The following is a 16191-nucleotide window of genomic DNA, read 5'->3' as shown; positions in this document are numbered from 1 at the left end:
TGGACGCATTTTTAATCTTGTAATCAAAATTTATCGGGTGTCTCATTCGACCGAAGGTCATGACAACGCATTTCGCTAAATTAAATTCCAGTTTGTTACTAATACTCCACTCATAAATGTAAGTGATAATGGCCTCTTTACTTTCACTAAACGGGAAAAGCTAGCTAGCTAGCTAGCCGGGGGCGAAAAGCTAGCCTCACAAATTTAAAATAACTCTCATTTTGAGTTCCTAATTATTTACATTGAAGTCTAGTATAAATTAAACAGAGTCGTTACAAAATGTTACGAGGCTTATCATAGACACGGAATAATTAGGAAAACGGTGTAGTAATGGCATATTACATCAAAAGTCCCCGCTGTAAGCTTACTACGATATTATTTTGTACAAGACCACATGTGCACTGTAATGTACTGTCTCTTAGGACCTCATAAATATATTTCACGCGATAGCAGCCTCTCAAAATGTATTTTTAAGGAAATATTGCTTTAATATCATTTTAATAGACGACGATATACTTATTCTTTACTTAAAATGTGGGATATTACGCATAGAAATTTTATTTATTTATTGTTTGGTTACGATCATATAATGATTAAGTACAATTATATATTGTATTGAAATATTGCCGCAAGCTTCTCAGTAATAATACACACGTAATAATATTAAATATCATAAGATGCTCATATTATAGTACTAAAAAAGTATAACATATATTTGGTAGTTTATTTTTTTGCTAGTGACAGTTAAGACATATTTATTTCATGTTCCCTTAAGTCCCCTTGAAGTGTAGTATTATATTATCTGTGCCTTAAGAATAGATATGAATTACTGGCATAATCTAGATTTATGGTCTCTAGTAGAAGAAAAATCAAAAGTGTTCTTTCATTGTACATAAAGTTCAGCTTATAAGAGAATAGTATCGTACTCTATAGATACCGATATAGCTTCCGAAGAACAGCGCCATACTGAAGTGTCTCCCGCGTATGTTTGAAAGAACCTTCAATGGGTTTCTGAGCCTGGGTAGAATAGTCTTAGCCATCGTTAACGCTAAACCAGCACCGAAGTAAATTGACGTACCCTGGAATCAAAACATATGTTAAATATCCAATGTTAATTTTAAAGGTTTAAGAATGTTAAGATAACATATAAAAATCACTACATGTAAAAAGCAAAGTCGCTTCCCGCGTCTATACATGTATGCTTAGATTTGTAAACTACACAACTGATTTTTTAAATACATAGAGAGATTCATCAGGCCTTCCTGATGAATCTGTCTATGTATCCTTATTTAACAGGAGGAAAACTACTCTGAATTTAACGCGTGCGAAGCTGAGGGCAAAAGCTTGAAGTGTAGAAAAGAACTGGAAAGAAGACATGGAAAGAGTAAGAACAAGGAAACAGGCCTCTAATAGCCCTTCACACAATATCCATACCTTTAATATATATTGCAAACAGGGTCCATTGTGGGGACAAACGTTTTTGGAATCATCCGTTTTTCTTCGCACTTTCTCCGGTGTAAATAGCCTGGAATACACAATGTCAATGCTAAAAACACAAATCTTATTTAAAATATGTTTATTATATGTAAAATGATCATCTCTCTAGGCATGCTTTATTTTTCATTATTTAATTCATTTATTTTATATGGCATACGCCAAACCATTAACCATCAGGACCTACACAGTAAATAATAAGAATCGGGCAAGCTCGAGACGGACTCGCTACATTAAGGGTTTCTATTGTAATGATGTCTTTTCTTGAAAAAATTTTTAAAAACACTAAGTTTATTTTTAGTCTGTAGTAGAAACCATAAAAGAATGCTCAGATTTTATATGTACCACGAAGTATATAATGTCTATATATTATTAAGTTTCTTACCATAATAAGGGTGTTCTCTTCTCCTTGTCTCCCTCTAACCGCATAAGATAGAAGAGAAGAGAACTACCCAGCATGAACAGAAAAGTTTGCTTCCATTTTGTCATCGCCAAATATCCTGAACGATGCAATGATTGTAACCAATATTCAATCACCTTTAAAAATTAATCATCAATATAAATAAGTATATCCTACTAATATTATAAATGCGAAAGTTTGTAAGGATGTGTTTGCGAGCATTTGTTGCTGTTTCACGCAAAAACTACTAAACCGATTGCAATGAAATTAAGTACGTAGACAGCTGGACAGCTGAAATAACATATAGGCAACTTTTATCCCGATATTCTTACGGGATACAGACTTACGCGGTTAAATCCGCGGGGCGCAGCTATTACATAAAATACTTACATTTATTAACCAACATAAAATGATGAAGCTATCGAATTCACAAAATAACTAAGTTCATAATTAGCCCTGTTTTTCCGTTTTCAAAATAAGATTTACTGAAAACGTGTCCATTTTCAGAATCAAGCAATATTGGCTGCACTTATTTAATTGAAGTTAAATCCAAAATTATAACGCCCACATCCTATTCCTTACCCATCCTAATCTTTTCCCTTTCCGTTTTAAAGTCAGCAATCCATTCGGAGAGGCGTAAGATCTGTAACTGTCCAAATGTTCATGGGCGGCGGTAACGCATACCATCAGGCGACCCACCAGCTCCATTGCCGAGACATAAAAAACGGTCGATCGAAACGGTAATTGCGAAATATAAAACAGCTTTAAATTATAAAAAGATCCTATTCTAATTACTGAAAACATTTCAAAAATTAACCAAGCACGGAAGTAAAGAGTAAAGTAAAGATTTGAGGAAAATCATCTTCAAAATACGTACCAAATTAGTGAACAAGTTGATAACGAGGCCTCTTCGCGAAGGGGGTTCTAATAATATAAATAATCCATTAATCATATTGGGAATCATCAAGTACGTGTAATACGTAAATTGTTTGCCCAATAGTAATCTGAAAAGAAAATTATGAACAAACGCACTGTAGTTTAATGAAGATTTCTTATTTATGTATAGTATTTTAATATATTGTTAAATACAGTATATTTGAGAACTTTTTAAAGAATAGAAAAAATTTCATCACGAGGCGGGATTCGAACCCGCGTCTATTTGCCAAACCGTAGCAAAGATGTGTATTTATACTAACAATTTTATCATGTAAAAATTGTTAGGCATCATAACATTTTCAGAGCTCATTGCTTATTTATTTATATTCGATCTTTATAACTTATTGTTACATAAGAAGAATTTAACAAAAATATTTTTCAGAAATTTTGAAAGAATAGAAAAAGCGTTGCTACCTACTACGGTTTGGCAAAAATCGCGGGTTCGAATCCCGCCTCGTGATCAAATTTTTTCGATTCTCTCAAAATTTCTGATTTATAAAGCATTTCAATGATATAAAACTAAAAATTAAAAAATATATATATATATATTTTTTTTTTACTAAACTTAAGATGAAGAATTCGTGTCTTTTATTTAATGTCGACCTTTGCTTTGTAACACTGAGACCTACGTTAAAATATCGCATTTTTTTCTCGACGATAAATTATATCAAATATAAATATAAATAATTAAAAATGAAACTGTTTTTTTTCGCCCTTATCAATTATATTTAACTCGTGTTTCCAAATTTTAGCTAATAGTTTATATTTTATTACTTGCTCAAACCCGCAGCCTTACCGTGTGTTACCCGAGTAAAAAGTATCTAAGTGCTAACTTAGACTATAATCTACCTTTGTATCAAATTTCATACAGATACGATAAGCTATTTTGACGTGAAAGAGTAACAAACATCTATCTATCGTACATCCTATCCTACTAATATTATAAATGCGAAAGTTTGTAAGGATGTGTGTGTGTTTGTTGCTCTTTCACGCAAAAACTACTGAACCGATTGCAATGAAATTTGGTACGTAGATAATTGGACAACTGGAATTTCATATAGGCAACTTTTTATCCCAATATTCTAAGGGGATACAGACTTACGCGGGTGAAACCGCGGGGCGCAGCTAGTTATCAATAACTTTGACTTCTCAGGCTCTAACAATCAAGTAAAGGATATATTGCAGCTTACCTAAGTAAACAGCCAAGTGAGACACAGGTCCCGCTAATTAGGGTTCCTAGGAGAGTGGACCTGAGGTAGTATTCAAGGGCTTTCTTAAGTTCTTCTTTTTGGAGTATCTTCTTACCGCGTATTAAGTTTTGTGCCTGAAAATTATCCAATCAAATTATATACATTTTTTTAATAATACTTAACACTAGCTGCGCCCCGCGGTTTCACTTTCATCGGGATAAAAAATTGATTCCGGTTCTCCAGCTGTGTACGTACCAAATTTCATTGCAATCGGTTCAGTACTTTTTGCGTGAAAGAGTAACAAACACACACACATCCTTACAAACTTTCGCATTTATAATATTAGTACGATTTATCTCAATCAATTAGAACAGTTTTTTTTGTTCCTTTTGTTCTTCTGCTCTCAAGTGGAGTTGGCAGAATATCAGCACCAGGGTCTCATGGACTCTGTCATGATACGTGCTAAGATGTTTCCATCCAAAAAACATTATTACTGAGCTAAGACCTCTTTAAAAGCGCCATGCACCTTTTCCTCTGTCTTGTTTAATTACTCTGTACGCTCCTTTATCTTATAACCTGAACCTAACCTTACTAGTAACCTTTTTGTATGCTTATAGTGCTTACAATCGTTTTATATTAACACGTTTCTAGGAAAAATAATCCCTATTATCTAGCTCATAAATTCAGTTATCCATTGGGATAATTTTACAAATTGCCTTCGTAATTTCAGTATATTTATACGTAATTCGTACTGATATCAATAAGACGAACATCAGACAGCCTAATTCAATAAATTAATATCAATTGGGTTGACCTATTTTTATGGAAATTGTATAATCTATTCAATATGTGCTGTATATTTCATCGAATTTAATGTAACTTTTCCATTGAACTATGTAAATAGTTTAACAACAGAATCTGTAGGGGTGCTGAACATTATTTAATATTCCATGCCTAGGTTTCTGTTAAGGATGTATGTTATGCATTTGTATTAAAAGAAAAAATAAATAAACATAAAATTGTTTTTTTTTTAAACAATTATGCTGAAATGTTGAAATGTTAAATTATACATGTTGAAATCCTATTCTACTATCCTATCCTACTAATATTATAAATGCGAAAGTTTGTAAGGATGTGTGTGTTTGTTGCTCTTTCACGCAAAAACTACTGATACAATTGCAATGAAATTTGGTACGTAGACAGCTGGATTACTGGAATAACATATATATAACTTTTTATCCCGTTATCCTACGGGATACTTCCTTACACGGGTGAAACCGCGGGGCGCAGCTAGTAGTATATAAAATAATTCAGATACTCATTAATTATTTTTACATGTTTAATTTACACAACAAACACGATTTAATTACAAAGTGACTGTATATATAATATATTAATAAATAATTTTAAATCTAGGAATGCACGCAATTGCATAGTATAATTATGATTTTTTTTATTTTATTATTTGTTATTATTAATTTTGAATAATAAGATAAACTCATGAAAATATTATTTACTGACACGAGTTTTTAAGTGTACACAGTTTTAAATAAATCTGGCTTACAGTGTAAAAATCGAGTCTAAAGAGTCTATTAACAACCGATACAGCTAAAACAATCGTGTTAAAATGTGGGTATAATTACCAAATGTATAAGTGCGTAGAATCGAGCGCTGCCAATCAACGAATCTTTATATGTTTGTATGGACGAAGACCAGCAACTTCTGTCCCAAGGATGAAGGATCACGCTGCAGTGCAGATCGCTGCAGGCGCTCTCGAACAAGTGCTTGCTTATTTCAGCCATTGTGCTGTAATTGTAGTAAAATATATATATAGCTGTCTATGAAAGTGATGTTACATTACCTTAAAAAAACATTGAAAATCTATACTAATATTATAAAGCTGAAGAGTTTGTTTGTTTGAACGCGCTAATCTCAAGAACTGCTGATCCAATTTGAAAAATTATTTCAGTACTAGATAGTCCGTAAATTGAGGCTATATATGTACCACGGGCGAAGCCGAGGCGGACCGCTAGTCATCAATAATAATGCTCATCTTTATTGATGACTAGCGGTCTTAAACAAGTTTATGAAACAAGATGACTTGTGATTGGATACAGATAGCGGAGAAATAACATGAGATATAATTAATTGACAGATTGAGAATTAAACACAAACTTCTAATAATTTAAAATGTAGTAGAAAGTAGTAAATTAGTAAATAAAGCGTGAAGACAAACTTGAAGTTAAGCTACCCCTCTGCCCCTATAAAAATGAGAAATGCAACCCTCAATGTATCTTTTCTATGGACGACTTAACTTTTCACAAAACCAAAGAAACGCCACATTGTAAACCTAGAAAGGCCACCAAAATGCACAGCCCACTGACCCAGTTCAAACAGCACTAACCCACTTGCACCTACATCTTCATTAGTTTCAATTACATTGATGGAACTCATCTCGACCTACCTTATTCTCTAACAAACTACCGCCCACGCTGTGGATCCTTTGTAAACGGCGCTTTATTTTTAGCCACGTTGCCTTTTAAAGATACTTTTTAATAGACATTAGGAGCTTTTCATTTGCGGGTGTATTTTTTTTTTAACAGGCGATTCCAAAGTCGAGGGTTCTCAATTCAAATGCAGTTTTTTTTTTTATTAGTCGATACCTCCATGGGTTTTTAACCGTATAGCGTGATTATTTTCGTGTTTGATATAAAATTGTTCCTATTTGGTTCAGTTAAGTTCTGTGTTGCACTTGACCTTAGGAATGTGAATGATATTTTATATTGAAAATAATTAGTTAGAGTGACTAATTTTATATGCAGTAGTTATCGTGCTAAGATGTTTTTATAGTTATGCATCATTGTTTTAGAGTAAATCTAAAACTGGTTTTCTTCTAAGGTGATAAACTAACTGATTGATACAATGCCGCATTAAAATTTATCAAATTACTCGTATGCGAAGAAAATATATAATAGTCTAATAATATTAAATGAAAATTAATAATTTATTGCTACAAACAAAAAAAAAACTGTGGGAGTCGAACAAATGCCGTGTGAAAAATATAATCATAAATCATGTTCACATTCATGCCATTCGTAATTGAGTTCCGAAAATAAGTTTCCTCAAATATATTTTTATCTTCATATTGTTTTATGTGTTTGTATTTAAATATTCACATTTTTCAATCTATATTAACTAATACTTATAAAGTAATACTATTACACTTTTATATTAGTTCAAATAATATAAATAAAGTTTAGGGTCATATTTTACAGTCGCCTAGGGCATTTTGCGATACGCAAAATATACAAGAAGTAAATGACTTAGATTAGTAATCACCCAGTCACAGTTACATCAATATCGATGCATCTATTTCGTTAGTTAAGATAGACAACCAGTTATTTGTAGATCAGAACAATCAAATTATTAAATTGTACGTAAATTTTACTAGACAGTCATGAGGATCTCAGACTAAAATTTAATACTTTGATACCAGACGAGCGTACAGAACAGAAATTATTTCTTAAATTTATCTGCGCATTATCCCTCTGTATCCCTTTTTGAAATAAAGAAGGAAAACATCATGAGGAAAATGTAGGAATTCAAAGATCGACATGTGACATCTGCCAAGCCGTGCTTGGACAGCGTAGTGGATTGTGGCCTGAACCCTCATAGGTGGATCGTGTGATTGTGAACTTTGCATTGGGACATGAATGAGTTGATAACGATGATAACTATACAATGTTATCTGTAATCTTTGTTATACAAACAAACATATAATAATGACCTTTAGATAAAGAAACTTAATGATACTAGTATCTCAATTGTTGACCGATAGCTATGACTCTGATCTATAATAGATTCCGAAAATTGTTTATTTATTTGTATTTCCCTCAGGAAATACTGGACCAAATTTAAAAGTACTTTTACGTAACGGTTGCTTGTTTGTACGTGATCGCTGATTGCTATATATGTACCATTAGCGAAGCCGGGGCGAACCGCTAGTTTATCTCACAGCAGAAAAGCTGTAATAATTTTTCTCAACTGTTTCTTCCTTAAAAAAGTCTTCCTCATGACTACAAAACTAATGTACAAATAAATTTTCATTCAAAATATTGAATAGTTAGCATTTATTTCATTTACTGACTAGCTTTCCGCCCGTGGCTTTGCCCGCATAGTCACAGGAAAGATAAGTTTTCCTCATTTGTTCCCGTTGGATTTCCGGGATAAAGATATTTTTTATATCCTATGTCCCTCCTCGTCCCGTCCCTTCTAAGCTACCTCTGCGCAAATTTTCAGTCAAATCGGTTAAGCCGTTCTTGAGTTAAATATAGTGTAACTAACACCACTTTCTTTTATATATATATATAAGATAATGAAAAGAAACAAATATTTGTGCAGACTTATTATAAGTTGGTGCTACACTAAGAACTTATTTAACGAAACTTGTAAATGCAAATTTTATTCTCTGAGAACTCTTTAATATTCTGCATTTATTAAGAATATTTAAATGTAACTATTTTATTTCATTATACGTACAACAAAATGTACCATATGCTTCAATATATATATGTTAATTTGATAGTGAGTGAGTTAAGATGCAAACTTAATACATAAATGTGATGAGGTATAAAAAATATAACAAAGAGACCTCTAAAACTTTGTTTTAACGTTTAATAACCATGTAATTATACGCTCAATCATCGTATTTTCCGTTAAAATTTTAATCAAACAACACAATAATTGAAGAGTGTTTTATTTTTAATTTATCAATATATTTTTAGCAAATCACGTATGCTTATTCATGAATATAATACGTACGAATGTGTGCGTGATCCTGTGAACAGTGATCGTATATGTGTGCGTGCTTCAAACTCAAAGTCATCCTTAACAAAATAATTTATATACAAATTGCATAATTCAGAGCTGTATACAATGTTAGGTCTTAGTATTAGATCTTGCTAGTGACCTTGAGCTGATTGACATCGTTACATAAACAATATAAGCTATAATGATGATAACTAACGAACCGTCTGTAGAACTATGAAGAAAATTATGTCTATAATATTTTAAGCCAAGTTTGAAAATGGAACATATTTAATACAATACAATACACTTTATTTATAAAACATATAAATGAGAAAGATAAACAAACGATGAAGAAAACAAGAAAGGAAAGAAACAATTAAAGGTTAAATAGGCGGGCTTATCGCTTTTAAGTGATCTCTGCCAGGTAACCTTTAAAATTTTTTCCCATAAAATAATCATAATTATAAAGTTATTTTCTTGTCTTTATGTATTCTTATGTATTTTGTTCGCTGACAGTTTATTGTCTGCTAATGATAATTATTTATTTAAGAGCATTAAAGATATATATTTTTTGTTAATTTTATAATAAAAATGCTAATGAACATGAATTTATTATATACGGTCTTAAATTGCAATTATTAAACAAACCAAAGCATCACCTAAGTACAAATTGTGATATTATTTTTGAAAGCTAGGAGTAATACATAATTAATCAATGTCTTAACGCAAATAGATCGTTATTCATTCTAGCAGTTTCTATAACCATATTTAAATTGTAAAAACATAAATAAATTGAGATTCTATAACTTTTTTTATCGTATAATGGTTGGTTGTTGGAAAAATTATCTATTGTTCATAGTTTCCACAGTATATTTTGTTTGCCAACAATGCTGCGTCCATTGAACTTAGCCACAAGTTTTAATGAAGAAATGTTAATTATGTTTTTGTTATATTCAATAACACAGATTATAAAGGTACAATTTAAAAAAGTATTTATGTCATAAAAACAAATCATATTTCAAATTTGATATTCCAAAAGACACGTTCCTTTGAAATAGAGGTTTTCGGCTTTATTCGGCTTAAGATAAGACATCTCGAATTATCAGGTAAATCTTCATTAATGCTATTTCGAAAGGATACTTGTTTACGTAATGATTGTGCTTATCATTTGCCTTATTCTGCACGAAGATTTACGAATACATTATGCTATTCTACATTTCCGTCTGCAATTCAAAAATAAAAAGGAGGAGGTTCTATGAACGTCTGTATTTGTATATTTTTTTTTTTATTAGACCATATTTTTGGCAAATGTGAACTGATTAAAGAAATTTTTATTTCGATCGAAAGAGCATACTCTAGAGGTGATCCTATCCAAGTTGATGGAAACTAAGGGGGAAAATCGAGGAAAAAACAACCAATTCATAGTGAAAGCCGAGCTAGAAGTGACTTCAAATAACAAACAAGTAGGTATCGCTAATAGTAAAATAAGTTAATACACGTACAATTATATTAATTTTTCGATTTTGTGTGATTTTGAAGTCGGTTCAATTGTTGTTAAATAATAAGTACCTGGATGACCGAGCTTTGCTCGGTTTAACTTCATGAAGTTAGATTGTTTATAAGCGTTTTATCCAAGATCGTTTAGGCATTTTTAAGTGAACAAGTGCATTAAGAAGACACAAAACAATATAAACAATTAGTCTAACCTCAAAGCAAACACTCATTGACTTCGTTACTTAACAACGCCATCTGCTGGAACTTTAATTATTCGCCAAAAAATTGTATTAGTATTATTATTCGCCAATAGATGTCAGGAAGAGTCGCTAAGTTTAAGTCGATAAAACACGAATATGACATTTTCTAATAAAGATTCCTAGCTAGATCGATTTATCGCCCCCGAAACCCCCTACATACTAAATTTCATGAAAATCGTTGGAGCCGATTCCGAGATTCCAATTATTTATATTATATATATTTATGTACATATTTGCAGAGACCTTACCTACAAATGTTCGTGTGCAGTTGCGATCTCTTAACATAACTCGATCTACCAGATGCACTAAGACATATAAGCAAATTATCTTTAACTAGCTGCGCCCTGCGGTTTTACCCGCGTAAGTCCGTATCCCGTAGGAATATCGAGATAAAAAATTGCCTCTATGTTATTCCAGCTGACCAGCTGTCTACGTACCAAATTTTATTGAATTCGGTTCAGTAATTTTTGCGTGAAAGAGCAACAAACACACACACATCCTTACAAACTTTCGCATTTATAATATTAGTAGGATTTGTTTGCTATTATTTATTTATAGTTCACTGAGGCTAAACTGAGTATCAGCCAGTATAATGAGATCCCTCTATTATACACCAATGGAGACCTATCGGAGACCAAGAATGGTCATACAATTTTTTACTACAGCCCTATTATAATGCATCCATTCTTTTAACATAGGCTTACTTCCAAAAACTGATAATCGTATTTTTTCTCTTAAACTAGTGCATTTATAATAATAAGAATGAGTATCTTCTATAGTGATATTTATTTATTACACTATTATATACTAATAATACTAACTACACTTATTAAAAGTGAAAAAAAAAAAATACAAATCGAAGCTCATTAAACAGACCTTCTTTGCATCTATGCTATAACAAGAAAAGCATAAACATAATATCACATATTCTATACTAGTCGAACCTACCTTTCTACTTTTGAAATCGGTTAAATATAATCTAGATCAGATCGTCTCTCCTTAAAATAAACTATCACACAGAACTATCACAGATGATTTAACATCGTTTACTATCATGTTATTTGGTATGTGATAAAACCAGACCAATACCTGAATCGTATAACGCTACTCCAAAAACCTTTCTCTACAATACGAGAACTAAACAAAACACTATTTCCACAAACAAAACACAATCAGAACACTAATTACACGAATCAGTACAGATGCGCGCGCGGCCTCTCATAGCATAACACTAATTGAACTTTAGCCGTGACTGCGCGCGCGCATTGTTGCGTATTTGAACCAATATATCAACAATATTTACTGCCAATCGTTTATTATTTACAATTGATTTGTTGGAGTTTAATGACGTGTAAATAAATAAAATATTTTATTGCGATGGTCATAGATTTGATATAACAATGTTGAATGTCTACCTACATATTTATAAAGACTCTCTTATGTTCATGTCTATACCTACGAATAAGATAAAGCTGATATATAGAGCGATAGTTTAATAGAACGCGCTAATCTCAGGAAGTTTTGGAAAGACTTCGAAAATTCTATCACCGCTGGTTATGAATGTGATCCACAACAACAACACAGACGAAGCCAACGCGGCCCGCTAGTATAATATAGTTCGAGGGATATTTTCAATTAATGATAGTGTTTTAAAATAAGCTATAATAGAACCTTTCTCCTAACTTATCTATAGAAATAAATTCTCCTAACTTATCCATACAATTAAAAATAAATCGCCAAATGTGTTGCTAAGCGTAGATCTCGAAACGGCGTGACCAATTCGGCAATTTTTTTTTTATTTTTTTAAGGCCCAAGAAAGATTCTAATGGAGAGAAAAAATTGCCACTGGTGAAGTAGGGACGGGCCGTTAGTCTCTTCATAAATCTTACTAATTATAAACGTAAAAGTTTCTAAGTAAGGATGAATGGATAAATGTATGGATGTTTGTTACATTCACGCGAAAACAGGTAATTGTATCTGTATAAAATTTGGTAGATATGTAGATTATAGGCCGGATTAGCACATAGACCACTTTTCACCCGGGTACCCCAAGTGACGCAGCGGTTCATAGGTAGTATTATCATAATATTCTCTAAGACGCCTATTACACGCCATATGAAATAAAGAAATTTAAAAAACAGTTATTAAAAGATTGGCATCAGTATCAGTAGGGTAGCTACGCGCCTAATAAAATCCAATTCATAAGTGTTTAATAATTTAATATAGCACACTAAATAAAAAATTCCAAAGTAATTGTCATAACACAGTAAATGCTTTACGTTCCGTGCACATAATTATCATATTTGGCCATAATTTGGCAATATGTACTGATTTTCAAATTATTGTAACTATGTTTTTATTATTCAGTTTACACAAGCAAATTATTTTCTGCTGCAATGTTTATTTCATTGCCAGTATTTAACATTCGTTGAACATTTTATGATATTTTTGTAGTATACTAGTATGGACCGCCTCCAATATAAAACGTGAATGTAGAACCGAAGAGTCCTGGGTTCCATTCCCGGTAGGGAATTACCCATAAAATCGCTCGGACTGGCAGGACACAGAAGACTGATCACCTTCTTGTCCATAAGGAAATCTATTAGTGAAACAGGTGATATCAACTGCCCCATACCCCACCAGGGGTCACTGGACTTAAATATTTTACTAATTTTATGAAAAGGTAAAGTTCCTAACTCCGTAATTGAAATTCTGGATTTCCGGATTTCTAAACTAATAAATTCATTCATTGCATACGGTTTAACAAATAACTTCGTCAGTGCCAAAGAGTTTAATGGGACTTCATTTAAAATTTGTGTTAAAATGAATTAGTTTAGGGCTTCTATATAAATTACACTATCACACTATATGTCTAACTAATATTATAAATGTGAAAGTTTGATGTTTGTCCGTCAATCACGCTGAAACTACGCTACGGATTTTGATGAAATTTGTTATACAGGCAGGGTATGAGAAGAATTGGGCGTTAGTATACTTTATATCCCGATTAAATGCTTGGGATAAAACAGGAATCTTGATATCCGGGCGGAGTCTAGATAATGAATGCATGGGAAATATATATCCATGGCTTCTTGTCGTCTTTAGAATACGCAAACAAACTCAAATACAAAATCAGATTTCCCATAAAAGCACTTTTGAATCGTCATAATACAGTTTTAACATTCACCACCGGTGCGAAAAGCAGTTTCTACTAAGAAGAGCCGACAAGAAACTCAACCAAATGACCAAATGACTGAACTTATCTGAACCACAGACAGTTCTCACCGATCGTTGACGAAGTATGCATAGATCGAAATAAATCTGAGCGCTTAAAGTGGATCATAACAGGAGTCTAAAGGAGTTAGTAACATACAAATACATACATGTGAAGCTAACAAAAATGTGATTAAATGTCCTTAATTTTAGTCGTTAAATAAACCCGATTAAGATTACCAGGATTAAATAAATTTAATTACGTATACTTTGTTTAAAAATGGAGACAATTTAATTGATTCTATCATTTCAGTGTTTTTATTTTTTTTGCCATATTTATATTTAATTATGTATAATGAAATGTTAAAGCAATTGATTTATTCGGAAATGCATTGTGTGTTAATTCAGTGAGCGACCTATCGTATATTATTAACTCCTTGATTTAAAATAGTAACGTGTTAAACTAAATTAGAGGGTCATGATCGGATTGAAATAAAATAAAATTAAATTATAAATATAATTCTTTAAAAACTAGTTCAAATTATAAGAATTAAATCAAACATAGGAACATCAGTTTTCAAAAAAAGATTTATCACAATCGATTCACTCAGCCGAAAGGTTGTTAATATAAAATGAAATAGTCGGATTAAAAGCGTTGTTTGTATCAAAATGATTTTTCCCACACGTTTTACTCACAGTTGTTGTGAATTGACATATTTCGGATATTATTTTGTTAGGCTTAGAGATTTCAAAGCAGCTTACGCTACAGGGTTATGTATGAAAGCCCTATTATACCACTGTATATTAATATATTGCCTGTGTCCGAGCAGCGGGAACATATATGGGCTGATGATGATATTACTATATATATTAGCGTTTGCCCACGGCTTCGTACGCGTTAAATTCAGAGTTGCTTTATATATGTTACTAGCTGCACCCGGCAAACGCTGTTCTGCCTTACTCTTATCGTTTAGTGGTATGAAAAATAGATGTTAGCCGATTCTCAGACCTACCCAATATGCTTACCAAATTTCAGAGGAATCGGTCAAGCCGTTTCGGAGGAGTATAGAGACTAACATTGTGACACGAGAATTTTATATATAAAAGATTATAGATATGAACCTTCCTCTTGAATCCCTGTATCTATTTAAAAAACTATCAAAATCCGTTGGGAAGTTTTAAGCATACATAAGGGGCATAGGGAGAGACCGGGAAAGCGACTTTGTTTTATACTATGTAGTGACGTAACAAATAAAAACTATTTTCCGTTGGAACTCGTTATCCCCAGTTAGAACTAGTTGTGTCTTAATGCCTTTACTAGTTTAATTAAGGTAGGATTCTAGTGATAACATGAAAATGTATTGAAATATATTTTTCATTATTTTAATAAACAAAGCAGGTTATATGAAATGTAAGCTTCCGTCCATTGCTATCATATTGTATGAAACACTATGGAAATCCTTGTCATACATACTAATAGGTTTTTGTTAAAACTTTTATTGTTCCGGCCGTGCAAATTTTTGCAACTGTTTTATTTTCACGAAACAAACATCAAATACATTGGAGCACAACGACATATTTGCGTGAAATAACATTCGTTTAATAATGCCACGTTGTTTTCGCAGACAATGACAAAAGTATTATAATTTTTTTCATTAATCAACCTAAGTACGGTATGTCCTAATTAATGCATATATAATATTCTCTTAAAATTGATGCTGAAAGGAACATTCACTGAATTGTTTTGTTTGAAATCTATTCCACAATAACTCTAGCGTGAGTTTGTTTCAATGAAGATTTTGAACGCGCTTAGTCCAGGAACTGCGGGTCCGAATTGGAAAATTATTTTTAAATAAGTTAAATATCTATTTAACTAATTTTTCTTTCCCTCTTCAATAAATGGATCTCCATTACATCGTGTATGCAGAAGTAAACGCACGGGGCAGTTTTAGTGTAGATATTTAATACATGGGCAATAAGATAGGCAATGATGGTTTTGAATGTTATTTTATTGTTATTGATATTTCAATATTAGTTATATACATACAAACACACGAAATGGGACGTTTTTATGTAAGTAAAAGCAAGAGTAATTTCATTCAAGGTTAAACGCGTTCGCATGTTAAAGTAAAAATATAAACCTTTACTTAAATATTAAGTTACAAAATCGACGTCATAAAATAACAGAATAAATGTCGCTTGAGATAAAAAAATAAATAAACTAAAAAATTATATTATTATAATAATTATTAACTGAGTAGACAACACTCAAGAAACAGAAAAACAGAATAAGATTTTAATTCAGCGGTATTTACAGTTATAATGGAGTTTGTGTAGAAATGAAGAACAAAACACAAATATCCACTATAGTTTATTCACTACTAAAGATTTAAAC

General features: G+C 31.9%; 1 protein-coding gene across 2 annotated transcripts in view; it reads right to left on the bottom strand.

Annotated features, from left to right (window-relative positions):
* The window catches only part of LOC119839480 (transmembrane protein 135-like), a 24014-nt gene that overhangs the window by 3820 nt on the left and 4003 nt on the right, over positions 1–16191 (bottom strand). The window contains exons 1-7 of one of the 2 annotated variants that reach the window (XM_038365762.1): positions 11673–11807; positions 5664–5826; positions 4021–4154; positions 2772–2898; positions 1880–2031; positions 1435–1525; positions 927–1079 (exon numbers count right to left, since the gene is read on the bottom strand). In XM_038365762.1, coding sequence (XP_038221690.1) covers positions 927–1079; positions 1435–1525; positions 1880–2031; positions 2772–2898; positions 4021–4154; positions 5664–5822 — 816 coding nt within the window. In that variant the 5' untranslated portion in view covers positions 5823–5826; positions 11673–11807. Of the gene's footprint in view, positions 1–926; positions 1080–1434; positions 1526–1879; positions 2032–2771; positions 2899–4020; positions 4155–5663; positions 5827–11672; positions 11808–16191 lie in introns of those variants that run through there. The other variant, XM_038365761.1, reaches the window with a different exon arrangement.

Source organism: Zerene cesonia, chromosome 3, assembly GCF_012273895.1.
Source record: "Zerene cesonia ecotype Mississippi chromosome 3, Zerene_cesonia_1.1, whole genome shotgun sequence".
Taxonomy (NCBI): domain Eukaryota; kingdom Metazoa; phylum Arthropoda; class Insecta; order Lepidoptera; family Pieridae; genus Zerene; species Zerene cesonia.
This window is presented reverse-complemented; position numbering and strand designations above follow the sequence as displayed.